This window comes from Falco peregrinus, chromosome 1, assembly GCF_023634155.1.
Source record: "Falco peregrinus isolate bFalPer1 chromosome 1, bFalPer1.pri, whole genome shotgun sequence".
NCBI lineage: Eukaryota > Metazoa > Chordata > Aves > Falconiformes > Falconidae > Falco > Falco peregrinus.
Window position 1 is genome coordinate 53810328 of NC_073721.1, and position 26289 is coordinate 53836616.

A 26289-nucleotide genomic window follows, 5' to 3' on the forward strand; every position below is an offset into this window, starting at 1 on the left:
GCCAGGAGGTGCCCAGTGTGCTCATCTCCTAGTGAGGCTGGTGGACCCCCAGAGCATTCAGCACCATGCAGGATTGCACCTGCAGCCATTGAAACAGACCCGTTGGTGAAGTGACACCTTTGCTTAATGACCAAAAGGGTTATGTGGTCACTACTAACGCAGGCAGGGGTGCATGACATTCAAGACTCATCGTAACACAAGCCAACACAAGCCAGCAAAACCTACTGAGTATCAGAAACGCCACACGTCCACGCTATGGATGGATGCAAATGCTGCTCTGCACTCTGAGCCACAGAACCATCTCACAGACGTGCCTCTGCAGAACAGCCCAGCCCTCTTCCACAACCACAGCACCACACCCAAACCCATCACAGCACTGGTGTCTCTCCCTTTCAGAGAGGAAAAAAGCGAAGTGCCCGCATAAAGCATGCTCATAACGCCACAAATAATCGACCTTCCTTGCGCCTTGCAGGCTGTGCCACAGCATGCTAACCCAGGCGCTTAACACGCGGCCCGAACGGCCGGCTTTTGCAAATCCTGCATGATCTTCTGGGGAGGGAGGCAGGAGAACTGGGCTCTGACGTCCTTTCCCTGGCACAGCAGGCATCCGCTCATACCAGGTTGTGTGCACAAGAATATGCTGTTACTGAAAAAGCCCATAAGGCTGGGGGAAGACTGCTGTCGGTTCTGTGTGCCTGCGTGCGCTCTGTGTACAGGAATTCCCCTTCCTCTGCTGAGTGCCGCTGCTTGTAGCCATTAAAAAGCCCAGGTCCTCATGCTGGGTGTTCAGTGAGTATTGATTCAGTCTGCAAGCAATTTTAATATTTCTTCAGGGACTTTCCAGCAACAGCACAAGTCATTAATTCACCCTCCCAAATTGCTTATTCAATAGCAGGAACATGGCTCCTGAATAAAGTCCCAGAATTTATGTGACTCACATGAGTCAGGAGGTCAAACAACTGTTATGGAGCGAAGTTAAAAATCCAAATAAAATATTGACACTTTTTTGGGGAGTGAGAGGAGGGGGAAGGGGGAAGGGAAAGAAAAGGTATTTAAAATAGGGTTTTGTTGCAATGCCCCCAGGATAAAGAATGGAAAGAGATTGAAGACAAGTTGGAGTTTGTAAAATCAATGGGATTTATTGCATATCCGCTTGGCATTTAATAACTCCTTCCTTTCCACCTCCCCCTGCTCTGTATGTACATGGGGAGATAAACTCTTCAACAAAACTACAAATAGCCACCCACAAAGTACACAGATGGGCACCCAAACCCCAACACATGAAGGCAGGGATGTGCAGGGATGAATATTACTGTAAAGCAGTGGCAGAGCATCACAAGATTTCCTTAGGACCCAGAGTCTTGCCTGAGCTAGGCAGAGCCCATCACATGTGGCGTTACTTATGCCCTTGTGGTAGCAGATAGTCTATGTCCACAGTCTTTGTAAAGAAAAAGAAGGGAGGGGAAACTGAGGCACAGAGTGAATTAAAAGAGCCTGCGCAGTCACACAGAGCCCATCAACAGGGCGGTGGGATCAGGATCCAGATCCCCTGATGCCCAGTTAGTGTTTTTGCTGCTGAAGGACGCTGCCTTTTACAGGACTGAAAGCACACACAGTGATGGAGATCAGACTGCAGGAAGGCATCCATCTCACAGGAGGGACACACAAACCACACTAGAAGAAACGCATCCACAGACACTACACAAGCCCATCCGTATGCAGATAGATGCACACGCTGATACAAATACATCCATACTTTTACTGAGCTCATTGCTATTCAGAAAGCACTGCAGCCAGATTACACACACAAGCGGACACACACCTGCAGACAGACAGACAGACAGACATGCCAATGACTTCGTGTACAAGTGCACATGCACATACCTGCACACGCTGACACACCAGCGTAGCCTCATACAGCTGTACAGCCACACCGAAAAGGCCATGCAAACTGATGTGTTGCTACAAAGCTAGATTTTGCTTACAGTGGCCTCCTTCTAGCTAGGTTTACGTAAATGGATGTCCCCACACACTCAAATGCATTCTGCATAGGCATATTAATACATAGGACTGTCTCCTTATTATATTATACTGGTAACTGTTTCAGTGAAACTATGCTAATTTTCTACCAGTCAAAGATCTGAGACTGTAGGAGCTGTCAAACAACATTTATTCATTAGCACTAACACCACAAAAAACAAACTCACAAAAATATAGCCTAACCATCTAATCAAATAATACTTGATGGCTTAGGGATATTGAAGGGGGCTTTCTTTGCTTTTTTTGTTGTTTTTATTTGTTTGTCTGGTTGACTTTTTAGCAAAGATTTAGGGCAGGTTCTTTCTCTGAGTCGAGATTTTCCAAATGGCAATTTTTCAAGGGCTTTATTGCATTGTGATAAAAATAATGTTCAATGACATTTTCCTCCTAAGACATCTTTTGAGCAAATACACAGTGTGGTTTTAAAATTAAGCAAGGTAATGAAAAGTTTGAAATTTCCATAACAATGCTTAAAAATGTTTAATATTTTTGCATTGAAAATACGCTTCTGTGTTATTTCTAAGATTGTTTTGTTCATGATCGATTTTGCAACTGCCCTTTAAAAACTGCAAGATAGAATCTTTGGGCCAGCTTATGCTACCTCCTGTCTTCTTAGAGGACAATATATTCAAGAAAAAATGTAAAGGCAGTGTAGTTTTTTAAATACCATCACCTGTGTTCCCCTGTTCTCCTCTGCCTACGAATCCTGCCTGCATCTGATCTTGTCCAATCCAAGTTAGATCAAAAAATGAAACACAGGCTAATTTACAGCTGGAGGTATTCCAATTGATTAGGTGAACAAGTACTTAATTCAGATTACAGGGACCATGTTTTGAAGTAATGGAAGTGGATAAAATCACTAAAATTCTCTAGAACATTGTGATTTTCAGAAAGAATACGTTGTAATTTGTAATACAGCATTCCACAGCAAAAGCCTAAACTGTAAAATTTGAATAATTAAATATTTATAACCTAGGTTTTCAGACAGTGTTAAACAATTGCTGTGCCTCTTCTCTGTTTACCCCAGCCAGTGCCTGGCTCCATGTACCAAGCTCTGGACAAATCAGTCTTAGAGATCACTAAAGCTTATGGGGAGAAAAGTTGCCTGCATGGGGATGCAGGGATGAGGAAACACCTGTGCATGTGGGGGGATCATTTAAATTGCTGCTCTGGGGAGGCTGTTTGTCAGCTCGGAGTTGTTGAGGGAGTCTCAGCTGAGATGGTTTCATTGACAGGGAATAGTCAACAGGTGTGTTTACACAGGGGCAAATGACAAACTTAATCTGAATTAACTTTGCAAGTGCATTGGTTAAAAGCATTAAAACATTGTTTGGATGCTCATTCAAAATTTGAATGTCCTAAATTGAATTTAGTTTACTTCATTTCCAGAGTGAATTAAGCTAAACTAAAGCTGCCTTAATTCTAAACAAGGGAGTCAAAGGTGTAATGTAGTTTAACTAGACCACTTTAATTTTCACATATTTAGTTAATTCAAATTAGTCATTTTGCACAGCTGTGTGTAGGTAAACCCTTAAACTGCTAACTCGTATGGACAGGGACTGTATTTATACAGGAACCAGGAACATGGGTCCCAAGACTCCAGTGTATGCTACCAGCCATCGCCACTGTAACAGAGGAGGGCAGGAATGAAAGGTCGCTGAAGGCCTGCAGAGCCCTATAGCTCTGCGGGTAACTGGGTGGATGCCAGCTGTGCGGTTTAGAAATAGCTCACAAACTTACACAACTGTGCAAACGTACACACGGTTATGGGTCTTACCATACAGCAAGGTTCCACATTAGTTATGTATCAGTATTCAGATATGTTAGATATTACATCACAGATATTATAGCCTCGTTATGGATAAGTTCTAGGTGGTGATAACTTATTTGTAATAACTGTGCTTGGTGCTGTACAAAAACATCCATACAGCTAGCTGGTGATGGTTACAAGCCACAGGTCTGAACAGCCTATTCGCACATTAAACTCCGTTAAAAACTGTAACGGTTGAATTAATGTTTATTAATTCTTCATGGGGTCTGAATATATAATATGAGACCCAAACATCTAACTCCATATAGCCACAGTTACAAATGCAGACCTATAGGCAAAGACAGACAAAGTACGCACATTGTGTGGTAAATTAAAACATACGAAGGGACTAACGGTAGTGTATTTGCAAACACAATACAGATACACAACATACAGCAAACATATATATTTGTTTACATATATATTTATGTTTATATATAAACATATAGCAAACAAAACATATAGCTCGTGCTCTCTAAAGGTTAAACCTGGTAGTAACTTGCATACGTTAAGCCTACCAGTTGCAGGTTTGTCTTTCCATTTCAAAAAGATGGCTTTGTCCTGTAAATATGAAAACCAGACTGCCTGCTATGGAGGTGGGCACCGGCTTTGTGTTGGGATGTAGCAGCCATGCCCTGAAGTGCTCACCTGGGCCTGACTGCTTGGGGCAGTATGATAAAGCAAGGAATAAATAATACCAAGAGCAGTGAGGACTAGAACAGGAAGGGAAAGATTCAGGTTCTCTGTGGAAATTTTCAACTTCTCAGTGTGCTTTTGAATCAGAACTTTGATAAAATTCTACAGCTGTATTTCAGTGTAGTTGGAACCTGCCACTTCAATCAAATCTCAATATATTCTTCTAAATTTTTTTTTAGCATAGTCTCTCATTCACCCTAAACAGGCCATTTTAACGGGAAAAAAACAATTTTTCCATTCTGAGAAGACTTAAATTATTCTCACGATTTCTTTAAAACCCAAGGTAAAAATAATATTAGATCTAAATTGACACATTCCCAGCACTGTTTCAGTTTGGATTTTGGGCAAATGTCTGCTGCTAAGGGTTGTGCTATGAAGCTTTCACCAGCTCCAACGAACACCAGGGAGGCACACACAGTGACGCCCCTCAAAGGGAATCGTTGACTTACCCAGCACACTCAAGTGGAGCTCTGCAGGACACAGAGATAATGCACAGCTAACACACAATCCTGCCGAGACCAAAAGTTAGAAAGTCCTGAGTCGATATCCTCCAAAATGAAGAGACTGGCATAAAATTCACAAGGCTGTAAATGAGAATGTATTTGGGTTTTTTCCCTTTGCCTCCAGTTCTGGCCACTTGGGAGGCAGCCAGGTCCCGCTTCCACCTGGCCTTTGCAGCTATGAAAGCCAGAAATACCTCGGTATTAAATGAAAGCTGAAATAATTGCTTATCTTCAAGATCTGAGGCTTACACAAAATGGCATAACTTGCAAGAGGGCTGAGAAAGTTATCTACATTTATCTGGTTCCTCCCAGTTCAAGACTCCTTTCCTAGTACACACATGTCTTCTGTTAATCAAAATGAATGTCCACAAGGAATTCAGCACAGACTCCTGAATTTTAATAACTGGAAATGGGCTCAAAGCAAAGCTTTCAATTAAAAGTTCCCATGCTCCAGATTAAGATATTTAACCTTGGCAAGCCCATGTGTTTCTGTAGGTCTCCTTAACTCACCTGCTGGCACAGCTGCTGCTGCGACAGCTCCGGCCAGTGTTGCGTGGCTGTCACCGGTGTGCTGGCAGCTCCTGGGGCTGTGCCCCACACCAGCCCCATGCTGCTGCAGCGACGCTGCTAGCAGGACCCAAGCCAGCCAGTCCCTAGGGAACAGAAGATGCCGCTTTGTACTGCAGTCATTGCAGTGTAGGTGTACTCTTAGAAAACGGTGAATGCCTAAGAGCTCAAAACCTTCCGGGCATTTTCATGGCAGAAACCTCTTGCTAGTGAAGGGTACCTAGCCACTGGCAATGCTTCTCTCCTGCTCTCTTCCTGTGGCTTGTTGTTTTTGAAGCTTTTGGTCTTTTGCTGCAGAGATTATGAGTTTGTAAAAGGGGAATGGTAGGTCTGTAGCTGCTGGGATGGATGCTTTCAAGTGTGCTGTGAGTTGAACATCTGCTCTGTGGTTGCTTGTGATATCAGAATGTGGACTTGATGACCCATTGACCCAGGTGGTTCCTCCCAGGCCTGTGTTTCTACGTCCAAGACGAGCGGAACTCTTTTTGTCCTTTAAGATTTCCTTAATTCACCTTAAACCCAAGATGTCAAACACCTACAGCCAGGATCAAGTTGACTTCCAATATTTTGTAAACTGTATGACATCTTCTAGATGTTTGGATTTTAATGAATTTCTGGCTTTCCTGACTGTGAAGAAAGCCTTCCAAACGTGAACCGAGTGTAATAAAAGTAGAAACACCTGCCTGAGGACATTTCTATGCTGCAGTCACTGCTTGACTGCAGCTCATGTAGATATACTTTAGCCAGCTTTAAGGCAGGCAGCCCGGGTCCCGATGGCTCTGTAGCACAGCTTTGCACAGCACAGCAACTATTCAAGCACACCTTCTGCTTCCCAGGTGGGTTCTGTACCCTAACACAAATCCGCCTGGATGAATGGGAAAATGTTTCTTAAAGCTTCATGCAGCAAATTCTGGGAGGTCAGGCTAGGCAACCTATACACATGGGGCTGACTGCTGTCAACCACATCAGTACCAGTGGCATGAAGTTGTGTGTTACTGCTCAGCAGAATGAGTTGGCAGGCTGCCCCCGCTGCCTGGCAGATCTCCCCCCTTCCAGAAGGCAGGCATCTTCACCTTTCTCTCCTTTCTTCCACCCCTCTTCCTCACTTCTGGACTTGTACCGTGTAGCACAGCAGTACTGGAATGGGCAGAGATCTGCTAGAAGCTGAACGTTAATGCTTTGCTCAAATTAAATGAAATAAAACCATATGGTGTCATCATGGGTCACTGATTTAAAACAACAAAAAAAATCCTAGCTCCTCTCTAAGCCCTTCAGATAGTAAAACTGCTGCTGTGAATTCTGCCTCTCCGCAGAGTGCAGCCAAGAAATGCAGTCAGAAAAAAGAGCAGGATTGGGCTTTCTCTCTCTGGGGTCTGGAGTGAGCAGGCTGACCTGGAACACAGCGGCACATTCTTCCTTGTGTCTTCAAGCATGATGTCAGCGTAGCTCTAGTGAAGTTGACAGACCTACACAGATTAACAGCAGATAAGGGGTCAAATTTTCTCAGGGAGGGCTGGGACTGTGTTTTGGGATATGTAAGGCATCTCCATTTCAACCTCTCATCTATTTAGAAGCTTCAGGAAAACAGATAATCCCTCTTCAGGCACCTTTTGGGACTGTCAATCTATCTATCTAATCAAGTTAATCTCTCATAGTTGTGCTTATATACTAATATAGTACATGATCACCCTCCTTCTCTCTCCCATTCCAAAAGGTAGGGAGAAGGAAATGCAATTTTCATGACAGGAGAGAGTTTGAATGTGTGAATATTGCTTGTGGCCCCTGAATATGGCAGGGTTTGAAGGCATTCTGCTGCCTTGGCAGGGAGCACCAGAGCCGCAGGCCAGCTAGCAAGGAAGCTGAGTCTGCTGCTCCTGCCAATGTCAGCTGTTGTTCTGAGGGCTGCAAGTGTTGCAGTGGATTTTGAGAGCAGTAGGAGAAGCTACTTGTCCCCCCCACATCCTAATGAAAATTATGTTGTGGCTTTTGGGGGGCAACTGCCACTCTCATCTTCCCAACTGCATCTGCTGCCGCAAATTCAAACGTGATCACCAAAGCCAGTGCAGCTGAAATACGGCTCCTGTTGCCTTTGCCTATCTCCCTTCCCTTCACGTACAGCCACTGTCAGCAGGGTACATGTCACTTCTGCTTCAAGCAGGGGAATGAAGCCAATACTGTGCTACAGCTCGCTGAAGCACTTACTTGGCCCCTGTTATTGCAGAGTCTGAGCCCTTCACTCCTCCTTCCAGCTGTCCTCACTGTGCCCCAGGTGGCACGACAATGCTTCTATCTTCACACTTCAGGCAGGAAACAGAGCACAGAGAGAAATGCCATTTGTCCAAAGTCTTGACGAGAGGTCCATGACAGAGCAAGGAACTGAAGCCCTTTCCCTAAGTCGGATTAGGCTCTAACTATCAGACTTTCTATTTCCCATCCTTCACCCCCAAATCCCTTAGTTGTTTTCCCTCACCATGCTATGAAGCTTGCTTTCCATTTTGAACTTGGTGCAAACAAGACCTTCACCCCCCCGCCCCCTTTTTCTTTTACTCAACTGTGAATTCAGATGTGCCTCGACCCATGCACAGAAACATGACTCTCTCCCATTGGAGCTCCTTCCATGTTCAGAGATCCTTATGCCTGCTCAGCACCAGTCTGCAGCTGGGATACTGTTGGCTCCATGGGGGCTGTCACCAAGGAGCCCAAACCTGCCTCTTCCCATCCCATGTTCTCCTTCTTTTCCTCAGGCATGCTTTGATGCCAGCATCGCTGGGATGGTCACGAGGCCCTTTGTAGGAGCAATCTGATGCAGAGAAGGCATCACTGTCTTGCTTAGCCCTGCACTGAGTCCCCTGCAGCCTGCCTCGTCCCTGCCGCCGGCACAGCCCGCGACTCAGCAGTACGGCCCTGCACTAATTAAGCAGTGTGGCACAGCAGGGTGTGTGTTCCTTGGCCATCACAGCCTCCCTTGGACACACTGCAGAGAAAAGGCTGAAGCTTCGCAATGTTAGCCTTCCAAGAACCGCTTTAATTGCCCAGTAATGCACACCCTGGGGCCTTGTAATGTGCTTCTAATATGGAGCATTTAAAATATGAATACTCCAAAACAATTACAAGGAGTTTGGTGCTCTGCTGAGTGTATCCTTCCACTTTGAAAAATAATCCATGACAAAGGAGTATGACCAAAGCGAGGATACCAGTGCTTTCCGAAATCTGTTAGGGTCTCCTCCGGGCAGCAGGACACACAGCTCTTTCCCTTAGTGCAACTTCAGTCTGTTCTTCCAGGATGAAAATTGCTAGACTGGGACTCCAGAGGAGTCAGACCCACCTCCTCTCCCTCTGATCAGCCCTAGTATGATTCTTTCTATTTGTGATACTAATGACTCTGCCAGTAATAGTATGAGAGGAGAAACCACAGAGTATGTCAGGCCTGAAGAGAGTTTGGATAGAAATGTCAGAGAAGCAAGGGACGTTTCCTGTGAGCTGTCATTTTTTTAGCAAATAATTTCTGGACATGAATTTACAAGGACTAGAAGAAAGTTCTGTTTCTCAGAAAGGACTATGTCTCAGCTAATTTTAGCTTCTAATATTTCTTTCTACATTCTTGACCAAATTTGATTAGTGCTTCTTACAACTGTCATACTGGGAGAGATGATTTTTGCCTGTCCATCTGTATTCAGAACCAGCAAAAGGAATTGCATTAAACCAGCTGAAAATAATGAAATAGAAATCAAACATCAGAAATTCACGATCTGATGCTGAACGTTTAAGAAAGTCAAAGGCATTTGGAAACAGGCAGTTGGTTTCAGCTGGAGCTGTATGTGGTATTAACTCTAGAAAAGAGTTACTACAAGCCAGCTATGGTAAAACTCATGAATTCCAGGAATGGATGTGTAATTCACAGTACAGTACTACGTACTGCAATGACATTACATGCCATTACTTAAGATAATATCGCGTATTAAATTCAGATTGTGAAATGAAGTTCAGTTGCTTTACTGCAATCAAAGATCTATAAATGTCCTGTTGCTGAAACTTCAGAAGGTTATGTATTAAATCTGTGTATATTCTCTGAAACTCAAAGTAGACAACTTGTGCAAAAACCTCCCACTGGAAAATGAAAAATGGGAATTTACAGTAAATACCAGTTTATGCCCCTAATTAAACGCAGACACTGTTACTGGAGTCACTGACTGTGATGGAATTACAGCAGGGATGAATTTAGTCCAAAGTGACAATTTCTTCTGGAGGAAAGAAAGGCGTTTGAAAATATTGGTGCTTACTTCGAGAAATCAGCACTGCTGACTGGTGTGCCAGGATTTGTGACCCTTCTGCTTTTGGGAAGGGCTGAGGAAGTGTTCTGCAAAAAAGCTTGTTTTTTCTCCAGTGTCTAGAGGCAAGAACAAGCCATCAGAGGCAGCAAGAGGTGGTCAAGGTTTTGCTCCCTCTTACACAGCAGTAATCCAGAAATCCTGGGTTTGAGGCAGCAGAGCTGGCTTAGTGCGTATTTTAGTCTCGGGTAAGGGTGTGAAGCTTTCAGCAATCCTGAAGTTTAAAGGCAGCATTATTATGCTGTATCTGTTGCTACAGGACCAGGTCAGCCCTGTTCATCTCTCATTTGCTGTTTCATTAGGTGGTCTCGTGTAGGACAGCCTCACTCAAAGCCTCTTAAAGCAGCAACAGCAATGCCTAGCTATCCTGCTGTTTGTCACTATCCCTAAATGCTTCAGCCCCGGGGGACACACTGCCGTGTTCCATGCTGAGCATCAGGGCCCTGAGATTTCTCCTCTTTACTTACGCACTAGAGTTCGGCCATGACTGCAGGACAAAGGAGCACTCCTGGGCAGAGCCTCTTCAAAACCTGCCTCTTCTTTTAGCCATAGGAAACAACCTTCTGCCTGAGGCCTCATTAGGTTTGCTGTTCATTTGATACCAAGAATTATCTGACCCAGGCCACTGGAGGCTGCACAACCAGAACTGCTCCTCTTTGCTCACCATTTCCAAGCGCTTTCCCTTGACATAAAACCAGTTTCGTTCTTAGGAGGGGAACGTTTTTGAACAGAGCCTTTCACCCCTGGGTCACCAGCTGAAATCTGGCCCTGGTTGGTAGTGACCAAAAATCATTAGCAGCTGACGGCTACTTGGTGAAATGAGCTGGTGAGTCTCATTCCAGTTCCCACTGGACACATCTCAGTAATCACAGTCACAACTGGCAGTGACTGGCATTCTTAGCCAAGAGACCATGAACTGAACAGGGAAGGAAATTGAACCTTCCTCTTCATCCTTTGCCGGGGTTTTTGAAGCATTATGGACAGGCATTTTATACTGCCATTGTTTCACAGGCTGGTTTCACTCTAAAAGGCTTTTTGAAACTTCGCAATTTTCATGCAGCGTGGTTCAGCACAGCCTGATCGGCCATCTCAGTATAATTAGGCTCATCTTATGGTTCCCCTCACTAGAAGCTGAGCTGTCTGATGCCACCTCCCAGTATGGATGGAAAATCTGATGTCATATCTCCATATGAATAGAACCGTCTGATGTCACCTCACTGCTAACAGGATTTTTTATAATATGTCATCTAAGGCTGCAGGGATAATCTTCTAATCCATTCACTATGCTACACTACAATAGAACGTAACACAGTATAATGTGTAGGTTAACTTAGACACCTTCAGGCAGATTTTGGATAGACGGACGGACGGATGGATGGATGGATAGATACATTTATACAAAGTATACATACATTATATCACTCTATTGATTTTTAAAAAGTTGCAGGTTTGCCTGGCTATAATGAGATTTTTGAACTTTGTGTTGCGATCAATGAGGGGAATATTATTGGCCTGGAGAATTGATATACCTGCTCTCTGTGGCTTGTTCTGCTCCTGGACTGCCCCTGCCCCCAAGGTGTACGATTCCATCAGACACTTAACCTCTTTTACAGTGTCATCAGGCTAAAAGGAATCTAATAGTGACACGGGACTTGTGCTCAGCACTCTGGCACTATTGCTTTCCTGTCACAAATAATTTATAGCTTTCTATTTCCATCCCTTTGCCTGCACCCCATCCCCTCTTTCTGTTTCTCTGGGCTGGGGGAAATCAATAAACTCACACAACCAGAGTGGCACTTCAGGGGGTTTTAGGGGGAATGTGAGAGGAGAGGAAAGAAAAGAGAAAAACAGAAAAGAAAAAAGTTGTATTATTTGCCCTAGCACAGACTTCTCAGATCAGCTCCTCAGCTAGTGCAAATAAGCAAGACCTCAGAATCTGGCCCTGAGGCCCTTGGACACCTTCTGAGCTCCTCAGCAGCTAAGGAGTAGGGCCCCTGGTACTGCTGAGCTGTATGGGGTGAAGATCTGGATCTCCATCCCCAGCTAGAACCTTGCCATTCCCTGCCTCCAGCTATGTCCCAAGCAGCCTCTCTGTCACTTCCAGCTACTGCCTAGGCTTCATCACGTGTGTATCGGAGTTTCCTAACTTGCTGAGGTGACAGCGCTCTGAAATACCTTTCTTTTCCTAAAAAGATTTCACTCTCAGGAGTTGTGCTTTTTAAAACATGCCTTCTCACTGCCTCTGCTTATCTCTATCCATGCCATACCGCTCACCAGCCAGACACTCACTCTTTGAAGTTTTGCCAACTTATTCTACAGAACAAATCTTTAAGGGAAGATCTCGGTTGGGCAGGGAGAATGCGTTATTTGCTTTCACTTTCTGGAAAGATTTTTTGGAAGAAGTTAAAGCTAATATAATGCAGGGCTGAGAGTTCCAGAAACTCAGGCTGAAGAGCATCTGCACTCTTCACCCTAATTGGAAAGGCTCATTTTAATGTCAGAAAGGAATCTGGCCTCCACAGGTCATGGCTTATTCACAGAGTTCCTTGCTGAGACAGTCGTCCGTGGGTCACAGATACCCAGCACCCACCAGCAGGCAGGGACCTTGCCAGCCAGGCACTAGGTGCTAGTGATTTACCTTCACCGCTGACCTCAGCTGGATTTAAACCACTGACACAAAGGTGAAAGATTTCATGTAACGAGAAACGGAGCACTGGCAGTTCAGTTTATTTTAATTCTGAGCTGCATTATGAGCTCTGTGGCATTCACTGAGACATCTTTTTGAGTTCCCATGCTGTGTTCATTCACCACCTGATAAACACCAATTTTTGCCCTCTTTGTTGGGGCTTCTTTTTCCTGGTGATCTGTATCCCATCACCACTTCCTACAGGAACCTTCTGCTCCCACCTTCTCATTTATCAAGGGCAAGGGCTTTGGCAAAGCCTTCTATCAGTACAAAGCCTTCAGTTCTATGCCAGAAAGGTATTTTTTCAGTACACAACAAAATTAAATCTACACCGTTTGTAAATCCCACAGTGGCTCTACTAGCTGCAAAGCCTGCCTTGTGATCATGCTGGCAGATTAGGTCATAAACGATACTGCAGTTGCTAACACACAGGAGATCCTACCTCACTCACTGAGCACCACAGTTATGCAGGGAATACCCAAGTTTGGGGAAAAGATGACAGAGCACAGCAAGGACAACTTGTTGGGAATGGGACCATTGAAACAGTAGAATCAGAACCACAAGAAGGCAAATGACGGCACTTTGCTGCACCCAGAGCTCGGATCAGGCCTTCGGGTTCCGATAGCCGGGATTACGGGTGTGTGAAGGCAGAGAGAAGTTACAGTTGAGTTCTGAAAGTGTTTTGCTCTTTTCCAGGATCATCAGAACCAAAGTTCAGCAACCTTTTCACCCAACACCAGACGGGAGCGGGACAGGCGTGACTGCACCAGGACATACTATTGGTAAGAAGACTGGCATGAGGGGTGGTGGCAGGGCAAGTGGAAATGAGGATGAAGCTTAGTTGAGGGAACAAAGTCTGAGAAGCAGGTGCTAAGCAGAGCAAAAGGGAGGAGTGTGTGTGTGTGTGAGAAGCCTCAACAGAAATCAGAGGTTTCTGTTCTTCGTTGCCCTTGTTGCATTGTAGGGAAGGGAATCATGGCAGAGAAACCAGCCCAAAGCAGGGGTTTGCCCAAAGTGATTCTGCCTTAACATCCATTTCATGGTCATGCTCTCCCCTTCACCTCCCCAGAGAGGAGTATTTACTGCTATCCTGTCTAAGAACCAGTCTTCACCTTTTGTCTCCTTCTTACCCTGACTCTCTCTTCCCCTCCCTCTCCCAATTTTTCTTCTCTCCCTTTGCTGAAACTGGTCTGTTTCTTAGAGCTAGTAATACACAGACATGGGTAAGGTATTCCTGATGCCTCACAACTGAGTTCTTCATTGTTCTAGCTCTGCAGTCAGGTATCCCATGGGTGTATTTCACTGAGAAAATGCCTTTTCTGCTGGGGGAGATGGGTTTGTCGAGGTGAGCAGAAGATGGAGGCTGTAATAAAGTGACCAAATGTCTCCTGGTCTGCTGTGTTTAAAGGTACTGTGCTAGATATGCAATGAGGTACTTTTCACTCTGTGGGCCGTAAGGTGCATATGTCTGCTGTTGCTAGTACAGCTTATCCACTAACAATTCAGAGCAGGAAAAAACACACAGTATTCTGGGATACTGTGAAATACAGTGGCTTATTTGTGGCCTTAGATGCTGTCTTAGATTGTGTTGGTTACTGAGAATCAGTTGCTGTACAAGGATTTACTGGAAAGTGCTGGTCTGCAGGGGACAGAGCTGGCAGATATAATCCTGTACACAAATTGTGTTCAGGAGCACAATGGAATTAACAGGCCAGTATGGAAGAGCATTTCTGGATGCCCTTTTCGTCTGGACTTGCTCACTGGACTGGGGATCACTGACCACAACAGATGGATTGGCAGGTATTATTCCTTCTTGGAAAAGTAGCGCAATGTCTAGAGAATGCATTGGCTGAGATGGGATAGCGATTGCGAGTGCTGCTGCTGGAGTCTGTCATTGCTCTGGGATGTACTGGGAAGTGTGGGTCTACATTGGATAGTGTTGACAGATTCTGCTCCACCCTGGAAGGCTTGTATTGGACGTATTGATTACTTCATGTCAGTGCTTTATGAGCTGAATGATGGGTAGTGGCCTATAAGAGAATCGGGACGTTCTCCCCATTACAGAGACACACTGGGACATAATGAGCATGCCTACGGAATGCATAGCTCTACTTGTTCTATAGTCTAAAGCCCCGATTATCACAAAATGATAATTTCCAATCTGGATGACGTGTCATTTCTGATATATTGGAAACTCATGAGCAATCTCGGACAGCCCTGAGTGGCACAAGGAGCCTGCCTGTTGACATTGGCAAGTGCCAAAGGAAGACACTAGATTGTTACTGATCTGGGTCGGAGTGTGTATCACCGACTCACCATTTGTCGAGTAGGGAGCTGAAGTGCCCAACACTGAAGTTCTTCTAACCTATGCTAAGTAGGTAATTTTTCAACGAGTGTTTTGGGTGGACATGTAAGAGGCTGATCTGGCTAACACAGAACATGGTGCTCCTGGTGGAAAAATGCTAAGAGGAAATGATCTGGCAAAATACAGATGGCCTAGGAAGTCACAAGAGAATGTGGCCTGTGCAGCATTGCACTCAGTTACCATGGCATGCACTGGGAAGCCTGATTGGAACTGGGGTATAACAACAAGGTTTAGCTTCTTGGTGGAATACACCTGCTTGTTATTAATGGCCTTGTACTGGAAGGCTGAGGAGCTACGGTATAAGAATGGACTGGCAAAGCTGGGATGCAGCAACATTAGCAGTAGAGTGAGTATGAGTCCTTCAGTGCGAGGGACTGGAGTCTGCTTAGCGCCCAGGCTTTCCTATGCGACTGGTGGCATGTGTAGCTTTCAGCTGGGGGATCCCTGAGTGCTGTGCTGCTCTCCTCATGGCCCTTTTTCCCTTTTCCTTTTGTCCAGTGCCCAGCACAGCATCCCCTCCCGTCTCCAGTGCCTCCAATGATCCAGTGGGCTCTTACTCCATTAACGGGATCCTGGGGATTCCTCGGTCGAATGGCGAGAAGAGGAAACGTGATGAAGGTAGGGGGAGGGGAGAAGCTCATCCTCCCTTTTATATTCTTTGTCCCCATGTACAGGCTCCAATTTCAGGCCAAGGTTTGCAGCTGCTCCAGGGGCTAGATCAGTTTTAGCAACAGAGACCCGTTCCCCGCTACTGCCCTGCTGGCTTGGAATGCTCTTCTTCCGAGGCCCTTTCATGACAGGCTGCGTCTCCAGACATCTGCTCGGCAGGCAGAGAGCCGTCTCCATTGCTGGAGCTGATCCCAAGTTCATTCACTGCTGGAAACGGCTGGAACTGAACTCCCCAGGTGCCAGCAGGTGCCCGGACTTTGAACTGCGGGTAAACGTGGTTTCCCCGACTCACTCGTTTTCAAACAAAATGCCATCTCGGAGAAGCACCAGCAATGTGGGAGTTATCTTTCATTCCCCTTGCAAACAAGTTCCTGCCCTGTGACGTGCCATGAGCTACATTAGCTGGTGCTCATAAGGGCCCAGTTTTCTATGGGTAGCATCTACCACAGCAGAACTGCCACGCTTGCAACAGTCTGAAAGCAGAACAGGAGGCCTCTGAGTACTGTGGCCCTAAGGCTGTTATCCAAGCCTTTGCTAGGGCTCTAAAGAATTAGGATTAAGCTATTTCCTTTTCCTTCCTACCTGCTGGGAAGGACTCAGGGCAAAGTAAATCCTGAAATAAGCCAACAGCTGGAGTCCCAGGTCTAGACAGACTGAGTCAGGAGGGGTGGGTAAGGTCTTGGTGCTCTTGTGGTGGCTTTGTAAACTTTTTTCCTAAAGTCTTGCTCTTTTAATTTGATGCATTAAAAAACTGAGGGCCAGGAGGTGAACTTTTCTTAAGAGTAGTGCCTGACCACTTTGTTTGGTTCAGCTCTGCCTTCAGTATGTTGTTTCCCGCTGTTGTCTGTTGCGTGGAGGGACCTCTTAGCAGTACCGGTGGCTCAGTGTGCTGTGTGTGCTATAACCCCACACCTGTGCGGTGCAAGAGAATGTGAGGGTTCTCTGCGATACGTGGCAAGAAGAGAAAGCTCTTTGGAGAGAGATGCTGTATTTTGGGGTTTTGCTAGTAATTTTCTCAGTATTGGTTCTGGTGAGGTTCACATCTGTTAAGTTGCTGATCCAAATGAACATAATAACCCCATGAAAAAAAGGCAGTCATCATGACCCCCTTCTCCCTAATACAAAGTAGAACTAGAGGTAAGAACCCAATCCAGCTCCTACTGAAGCAAATGGGAAGATTTTTGTGATGTCATTGGAAATTGGATCAGGCCCCAGAGGAAGATCCACTTCCCAGCTAGATGGCAGTAGGGCCCAGCTAAGAGAAAAGTGTCACAATCGAAGGGCTGAGTCAATGCCTCAAAGTCAAAAAATGTCAGGAATAAGAGGGTGCAAACATTGCAAACCCCTCCAGCATTTCCCATCACTACATATATAGGAAATAGCAACATTTCAAACTGAGTGACAAGTTTCTCTAGTGGTTGTGCTAATCTCTTGGCAGTTATTTGGGGGTTTTGTGAACCCCTGTTCTCATACCGTCTAGCACAGTGACCACCAGCTCTCAATATGGTGCCTCCATACCTCATTTTGAAATGAAGCAGTTCAGTCTGGCTTTAGCAGCTGTTCTTTCCAAATACCTGGAAAGATCATCCCACTTTAGGTGCAGCCACGCAGTCACCTCCAGCCTCAGAACCAGAGCTTTTTTTGAGCGGTACAACTAAATGCAGAAACAACCAAGTCACAATCTAAGACTCTGACACTTCACAATGATACACTGACAGTAAGAACAACTCCCTGTGTCTGTCCTTAATTCATCCCAGATTTGATTTATGAAGAGCAAGCAACACTCTGTGACTCCCTACTGCTGGACAAGAGCCCACATATCCCACTAGGAATGAAAAAGGTACCAAACAGACCTGGAGATGTTGCTTGCCTTTAGCTTTCAGAGTTTTAGATGGCAGTTACATCACACTGCTGCAACTGCCTTAGAGAACAGCCTTCATCCTGCCACCCCAGATAGATGCTGCAGGGAGATGTTGTGCTGTCCCAGAGAAACCTTGCATGGGACCCCTAGCCAAGAGTTGAGTTATCTGGGCTCACACTGGCCTTAAGAAATGCTGAAAGACATCATCACTTTGCAGAGTTGGGTCCCAAGGCTAGAAGGGTCCAAGGGGAGGTTTTGCACAGCTGGGAACCTGCACTCACTCCTGGGCAATCTCCCCTGTAGCTCTGAGGGCTCTGATTGTGCTAGCTGAGATGGGGATTAGGAAAGCCTGGCAAGAAATCCAGTGCAGGTACCTCTTTCACGCTCATGCTGTATGCATACACCTTCTCAGTATTTCCCAGAGCTTCTAAGCACTGCTCTGTTGCAGTTTCTTCACTGCAGGGTTTATTCTTGCGTTGAAAAGCCCTTACGAGCTCCCAATGCACATCTACTTTCCCAGCATTTTGCGGGTGGATCTTCCCTAAAGGAGACAGAAGCAGCAGCATTGCTTGCTCTTGCTTTCCGCTCTGTTGGACCAGCTCTGCTGCAAGGATTCCTCTATGAGGAATGCAGTTAAGCAGAAGGGGGGGAAGTACCAAGCTGCTCCTGAATCCCCAGTTCTGAAAACCTTGTTGGCAACCTCTGTGATGGCTGGGGGGAACAGGGTGGGAGAAAGACAGAGGAGCACACCCCCTCCCCCAGGTCCTCCTTGCTGCAGCTGGTGCTTACATTAGACAGTAGCACAGATGATTAAGAAGAGGAGAGATAATTATGTGTCAAGATGATGTAGCAGAACTCCCGAGTTGGACAGAAGGAGCCAGACAGATGCATGAGGTGGGCTTAGCGATGGATGCTGACAGTGAGGTGTGCCCCTCACAAGGCATTAGAGGGAAGAGGGGAAATCCCAAACTATCAAATGTGCTGGCTGCAACTTCGAGGGTGGCCTGGGATGACCACAGCATTGAGAGTGAGCTGGCAGGGAGGTAGCTCTGAGTGTCTACTAGTCACAACAAGGAACTGTCAGATCACAAGTCTTTCCTCAAAACTCACTGTATCTTCCTCAGGTGAGTGCCTAGGAAGGATGGTCAGGATTTGTCTTGTTAAGACCATGTATTCCTTTTATTTCAGTTTTTGGTCAGTGATTGTAAACCCTCTGGCTTCCATGACAGATTAGACAAAGCAGAGTTGGTGTCCTCTGATTTTTTAAATAAATTGGCTAAAAAAAGTTCACCTCCACTTGTGGATGCCATTTCTTGCAGTCTGCAGGCACTGCCAATGTTGCTGTAATTTCACTCTGACCTTCTCCACCACTTACGCCCACCATCTTCCAGAGGCAGAAGTGTCCCTGGAGCATGTAATGACTTTCCCAAGACCACTGAGGGTCTTGCAGTATCGTGCTGCAGCTGGAAACAGGAATTCCTGGCTCTGCACGATCCTAATGTTGTACCATGCTGTGATGGCAGGCCAAGCTCAGCAGGGTCATTGTCAGACTAAGCAGCAGCAATAAGAAGTCCAGAAGGATAAAGGGGAAAAGTAATACACAAATATTTCTGTTGTTCCATAACCCCCAATTGATAGCTGAAAGGATGAGAATTGGGGTGACCCAGAGGCACTAACAAGAAATAGGTCTCACTCATGCTTGTAGTCTTGAGCAATGTATAAGGAGAAAAAGAGAGAGATGGGGAGGATAGGAAGGACAGATAGATAGATGGATGGAGGGACAGATAAACAGATAATTGGGTAGTAAGAAAACAGTATTTCAAACTGCTCCCTGCATGCCACAGCATCTCCAGCTGGGTGAAATTTTTCGGATTTTTACAAAACCACTCTCATTAGAGATGGCTCTTTCTCTCCATAGCAGAACACAGACTTCTATAGACACAAACTCTCACTTGGGATTCATCTTCCAGTGAGGCTTGTGCTGTAACATTCTCAGCATTACTAATCTTGGTCCTTGGCAGTAGCTGCAGTATTTGACAGCATTACCGGCAATAATACCTGCCATGCCGACAATGGCAGAGATAATATCCCCCAGTATTATCGACATTAGCAGGGATCATATCTGCAGCCTGCCATTGGCAGAAGCAGACGTAATGTGTCCGGTATTATTAGTATCAGTTGTAATAAAACCCACAGGCTTGTTAGTATGATCAGTGCTAATATCAGCAGCAGGTTTGTGGGAGAGGAGGGGACGGAGTGATTGCTACTGTAAATGCCAATAATACTCGGGCTGTTTGCAGTAAAGGAATCCCCAGCAGAGATGGGGGAGCAAACCTGAGAAGGCAGAAGTTCCTCCTTTCCTTTCTTCACCTGTCATTTTGATGATTAGAGTAATTTACATTGAAGTGAGTGATGCAGGGCTGCATCAGTGCAGGGGGACAGTAGAGTCACCAAAATTTTGGCAGGTCTGGTGGCATTTTGCAAAGAGTGTTAGCTGTGTCAGCCCAGGTGGTTCACTGTACTCTTCAAAATGGGGTTCAGCTATGCAGAACAGGGTGCTGCCTGCTAGCACTAGGAGCATTTACACTGTCAGTCCCGTAGCTGCAGGACTTTCAGCATCACTGCCCTTCCGCATAATTTTCTGTTACTACCACAATACCCTCTACTGAGAAGCATTGCTTTTATTACAGGTAGCTTTCTTTTCCTTCCCTCCAAATGGGAGGATGCTGACTGCAGGGCAGGGTTTTGACAGTGTTCAGTTTGGGCTTTTCCTACCTGGCCACGATCTCATTTTCCTACTGGGAAAGCAGAACCTCCTCCGTTGGGTGGAGTGTGAGGCAGGGAGATCTGCAACACTCCCAGTCCTGAGAGCTGTTTTTTTTAGATACTGCCCCAGGACATAGACTGTCTTGAAGAAAATTGTGAACTCAATTGTTTAAGTGGAAAGTAGTGCAGAGAGGAGAGATGTGCAATGTGTTTAATAGGGTCTGTGTTTTTGAGCAGATACACAGCAGCTGGGTGTGCCACTGCAAGTATGATCCCATTTGTGTGGTTCACAGTGGCGATAATATAATTTGGCAGATGTAGTTGTGACATCTCAAGTGACTTTGTGTCATTGTCAGTGGCATCAATATGTGTTTGCTGGCAGTGTGGCTGTGGTTATCATGTTGTTGTAACTGTACCACTATAGGTTGTGGGTCGGTGACACCACTGATGAGATGGAGTGTATCACTGCTTGCTACGCTGCCCTGTTACACTCAAGGCCGTTACACCCTTCACAGAGGTGGCTGTGAATTGTTTCTGGTGGTGTGTCTGCATCGCTGCATGCGGTGAGGTTGTTTCAATGTGGTGATTGTTGGTACACTGGTGCAGGCTGTACTGTCCTGTCACTGCAATTCACAGAGTTGTTACTGCAGCTGATGTAATGTGTTGATTGACAACTGACTGTCACCTGGCCACGAGGGTGAAGTCAATATGGCTACGTCACTGCAGCACTGTGTTGAGAATTGTGTATTTTCACAACATAGGACTGTATTGTGCCACAGCATACTGGGGTTGTTTCAGGACATACAGCACGCTTATGCTGGCATCTGCAGTATGATGATGCTTTACCAGCGCTGTAGTTGTTCTAGTGCGGAGAGGTCTAGCCCTTAACTGTCCTGTAGGGAAATGCATTCATTTTCCTATGCTGCCTGCATACATTTGCCAAGAGTACAAGTGAGTCATTCCACTTGACTGTATCATGGCATCTGATGTACGTTCACCTCTGGGCGTGTCAGGTGTACCTGTTCTCCCAAAGCCGTTGTGTTGCTGAAGACAACAGAGTGAGTTTGGACCCCTCCAAGTGACACAACCACACAGTCTGTGGTGTGGCTGCATCATTTCATGCTGTGATTTCTTGTCACCACAGCTGATGTGCTTTGTGTTGTGCTATATGATTACTTTATTGCAGGTCAGCAATAGTCTTAGTGACACTGGAGACACATGCAGGTACATTGCCTTGGGTGCTGACTCCATGTTCCAACCATCACACAGAGCTGTGGGGCGTGCACTCAGCAGTTTATGGCTGTGCTAGTGGAATGAGCAGTTTCTGGAGACACTCTTGCAGTGTCTTCCACCTGCCTTCCCTGTTCCATGCAGTGTGGCAGAGTTTCCAGTGGCTGCCAGCTTGCAGCAGTGGCGTATCACTGCAAACAGCCGTGGTCACAGGGGATGTCCAGGTGCATTGTGTCTATACACACAAGTGTAGGTAACACTCCCTGCCACTGTAGATGAAAATGTAAACTGAAGAGGGAGTTTATTCTTAGCAGCCACCCACTTCTCCCTCCTGAGGGTCTCTAGCTGGTGAGACTTAGCGGCAGGACATAAAAAAAGTGCCTGCTACTGATCCTGCACCTCTTTAAATAAAACTGCAGGAGGATGGTCAGAAAAGGGAGAGTATGTGTGGAAAAAGAGAGGAGGGGGAAGCTGGATAAAGGAGAGGACAATGAATAAGTAGCACAGCACTGTCAGAAATGAGGGCTGATGCTCCATGCGTCTGGAGGTCAGCCTGTAAGCAAAAGGAACAGTGGGTGTGCGTGTGTGTGTGTCCGCACACACCCTGGGAGTGTGGGGGGTACGCGTTGCTCAAGAGGACTTCAGGTAAGGGAGAGTTAACAGCTTACATCACAGAAAGCAGTTTGGGCAGAATGCTCTGCTTCTGAAGCTTATAGTGCTGCTTAGTTTGACAGGTTTGGTACTATCTGAAGACAAGCTGGTCTGGCTTCAGCTGTATTTGTGTGCGTCTCTGCTTGTGTATTTGTGTCCCTAGGAATGCACGTCTGTTTGTTTTTTGTATTTCTGTGTTAGGATCACTGGTTTCTACTACTCTGTGCTTATGTGCTGGGGTGAGTGGCAGGCTGGACCCGTGTCTTTGTGCATGCCTATGGAGACCTGGAAAATGTTTATATTAAGCTGTGTATAATATTGCCTAGTAGGAGAATGCATACTGTGGATCACATGGATGTCTGGGCATGTATGGCTCAGTATTAGTGCTATGTATTTCTATGAATGCCAGGTATTTGTATTCACATTTTGAGCATATATGTGAATGTTGTATATTTGTATGTATATTCTGTGTGTATGTGTTGTTACATACTTGGAGTATCTCTGTATCTTTGTGGTTGCTGGATATGAATACGTAGCCTGTTAGTGCTGTGCACTTCTGTATATAGTTTGTACAGATGTGTATTTGCATTGGGGTTATATATTTGCGTGTATGTTGTACATATATATCGGTTGTTCTTGCCTGTGTGAAGGTTGTTTATTTATGTAAATAGTTTGTATTTGTTTACATGATTTAATTTTGTATATGTGAATTTAAGGAAATTACTTTGAGTTCCAGGTTTTTGTTTAGTTAGTGTATGTATATTTTTGTAAGTTATTTGTTTATTCAGAAATTACATTTAATTGACATGCACCTGCATTAGTACCTCCTTGTGTCCCAGTCTGCATTCTTGTGTCTTTAAATGTTATTGGCTACATTTGGTGAGTCTTGCTCATGCATAGAGCTTTTCTTTAAGTTTATTTGTGTGAGTGTCGTGAATGTGTGCTTGTCTGACTGTTTATTTATGGGTATTTAGTTTGTGGTTAGTTCTTCTTCCACTTTTTGACTCACTCCTGGGAGGAGTTGCTGCAGCTGATGTGTCAGCAGGAGTCAGGCAGCTACAACTCCTCCCAGCGTCTCTGCCTGCTCCGTGTCTGCCTGTGCAGAGGCTGCTCCCCGGTTTTGCTGGTGCCCGTCTCTCTCTGGACCTTCTTGCTCTAGATGAGTTGTACCCTGGCTCTGCCTGCACTCAGGGAGGTGACTGCTACGTTTTGTCATGGATGTAGAGAGAGCATGGGAGTCAGAGGGAGCACGGTGCCTGGATCCGTGAGGATCCCAGGTGAATGCACAGTGGATGACAGAATAAACTGCAAAAGGGATCAGCTGGCAGTGTGCAGGCAAATGGCATTTTAGAGGGTTGTTGGTAACTGCTATAACAGCGGATCAGGGTGCCATGACAGTGGGAGACAAGAGTGACACTGACGCTGCTTTTGGGGTCAAGTGACATGGCAGTGAGACATAAGGGCAATACTGCTATGGAATCAAGGTGACACAGCGTTGAGGCACAACTGGGATCAAGGTGACATGCCGATGGCCCAGGCTGATCGATCAGAACAGGGAGGGCTGGGAAACCTTCATCAAGAATCAGCTGAACAAGGCAAAGTAGAACAGGAGAAGCAGGGTGAAGAAGATTGGAGGCAAATCAAGGGACCCGTACTGCAGCTGTAGCAGCCAGGTCACCGGCAGTGTGGGACATGCAGCGTCCCCATGAGGAGATCAGTTGCATCGTGTTGTGGAAGGCTGGGCCAGTCTTTTAGCAGTGGCTGTTTGCATCACAGTAATGGAGAGCAGGGACAAACACAGTGATGACATCAGGTGATGGACATATCCTGTGACAGTAGCCACAGACCACAGGGACTGTGTGGGATGGGGCACTATTCCCAGTTGCTGGAAAAACAAAGAACCTAACGGGCAGTAAAACAAAAACAAAGGAGACTTGGAAGCACCTGACAGCCCTAATTCATCACAGCCCAAGATTTTTTTTCCCCCCTCATGTTCCCATTATATTTGTTTGTAAAAGTGGAAATCAATTTTGAAGGTAATTTTCTGGAAAGAATGGAAGGGAGGTGGGAGGGCCGGATAAGGCAGAGATGGCAAGAAGAAAAAAAAATTTAGGCCAGGCACAGCCCAGGGGCAGCTCTTGGCAAGGTGAAAGAAAATTGCATATTCAATCTCCATCCATGAATCTCCCTTGCTGCTGCCCGCCTCCTGCTCGAAAACAATGAAGGCTTTCTCCCCTACGCTGCACAACGCCTGAGTATCAGCGCTCACTTTAACTTCAGGGTCATTAATTCACCTGATTATTGCAGGAGAGGAGAGGGTTGCAGAGGCATCCTTTCTAAAGAGCCCTCCCTTAGCTCATCCTTTGATTAGTTTGGGGTGGGGGGAGTTGAGATAATGTGTTGTCTTGGACTCAGTTTAAAATGGGAGGGGTTGAAGAGGGGGTGGAAGGAGGTAGAGGTGGAAAGGGAAAGATGTGGCCCGGCTTGTTGTGGAAGGGAGAGTCAGAAAGCAGTCATTCTTGCATCCTTCTGCTGTGGTGTTATTGCAAATTAAAAGTAGCTTGTTCCACTCCATAGCTATCTTTCAGGGAGGGGAGGGGCATGGGTATATGTCGGCATGGGGATGGGGGGGATCTTATCATTGCTTCTTCAGCAGCCCAGCGTAGTGTCACCCTGTGAGGTGACATTTGAATTTACAATTCCACTGAGAAAAGCCATTAATTCACAAATTAACATTTCTCCCCCTCTCTCTAGCTCTCTCTCTCTTCCTCTCTCTCTCTCTCTATCTCACATGGATGTGCAAGCAATTGAAAAGACAAAGGAAATAGCCTTAAGGAAGAGACTTTACTGCTACTCTGTCTGTGCAGAGATTGCTACTACTGCTTCTAGATAGATAAACCAATTACCTGAGCTGCTCTGTTCATGGCAGCCTGCTATTACCTCCTTTTGTAGGGCTGACTCCATTGCTGGATTACACTGTGTGTATCTCATTAATGTAAACCAGCATGATACTGGGCACTGTCCGTGACCCTTCTTGCCAGTTCCCATTGCTCTGCAGTGGCAGAGGGAACTGGGAGAGGAGTCAAGAGAAGAGGTGATGGAAGGCACAGACGTACTTCCTAATGTACAGGGACCAGGCCACACAGAGAACCTGCTTAGAATACCTTCACTGAGCTTAGGGAGACAGGGGCTTCCCTTTTCCAGAGGGGATGCATAATGTTAACTGGGGTCTCTTCCACATCTTGGTGGGCACTGAGAGTGCTGCGCAAGAGGCCTTATGCATTGGTACCAGGTGTGGGCAGCCCCTTGTGGCTCCATTCTCAGCATTACCCTGAGTTTCCTCCAGGTGTGGAAATGTGCGTGGTAGGCAGAAGCAGAGGTGTTAGTGTGAAAGCTACGCATACATAGCTATAGACAGACTGCACCCAGGAGCTAACTGACTCACAGAGGTACACGACAAACCTCAGAATAGGAAGCAAAAATAAACACTCTAGCTTATGGACTGAGAGGGCCAGATATCTCTGTAGCAACTCCACTGAAAGCCAGTCAATGATGCCTGTCAACACATTCTTGTGAAAGACAAACACTGGACGCTACTTCCACACAGCTCCCAGTCCTCTTCTGATTCCCTTTTGTTGCTCTCTCCTGCTGTGCGCCTTCTCACATGCTTACTTCTGCTATCCCTGCTGCTGTGTATGCTAAGACAGCACATGTGTACAGTACACACACACACACAGGCACTCAGCCACATGCTGATGCCACCCCAGGCACACGTCTGTGACACCAGCAGCCTGCCTGTGCATACCCACAGCTCTGCAGACACCCCTTCTCCCCACCTGCTCTGGTGAGGTCCCTTTCAGTGGCCCAAGCCTGCCCTGGGGTGCACAATGGTTGGCACCTTCTGGTGCTCTCTGCAGACAACCTTGCAGGAACACACCTGGCTACCCCTGCCCTTTTGCAGGGTCACACAGCCACGTGTGCCCTAGCAGTGTGGTTTACATAAAGCCTTGCACGTTAGTCTTTGCTCACTAAGCATTCTACCTATGTAGAACTGAGCAGAAATCTTCACCGACAGGTTGTTCACCCCATAAGGGTTTGACAGGCCCTGTTCAAGCCA

The 26289-nt window shown here is 46.1% G+C and overlaps 1 protein-coding gene across 1 annotated transcript in view; it reads left to right on the forward strand.

Annotated features, from left to right (window-relative positions):
• Nucleotides 1-26289, forward strand: part of PAX2 (paired box 2) — a 124926-nt gene that overhangs the window by 57764 nt on the left and 40873 nt on the right. Inside the window, exons 5-6 of the mRNA XM_055793641.1 lie at nucleotides 13327-13412; nucleotides 15494-15613. Coding sequence (XP_055649616.1) covers nucleotides 13327-13412; nucleotides 15494-15613 — 206 coding nt within the window. The remainder of the gene's footprint in view (nucleotides 1-13326; nucleotides 13413-15493; nucleotides 15614-26289) is intronic.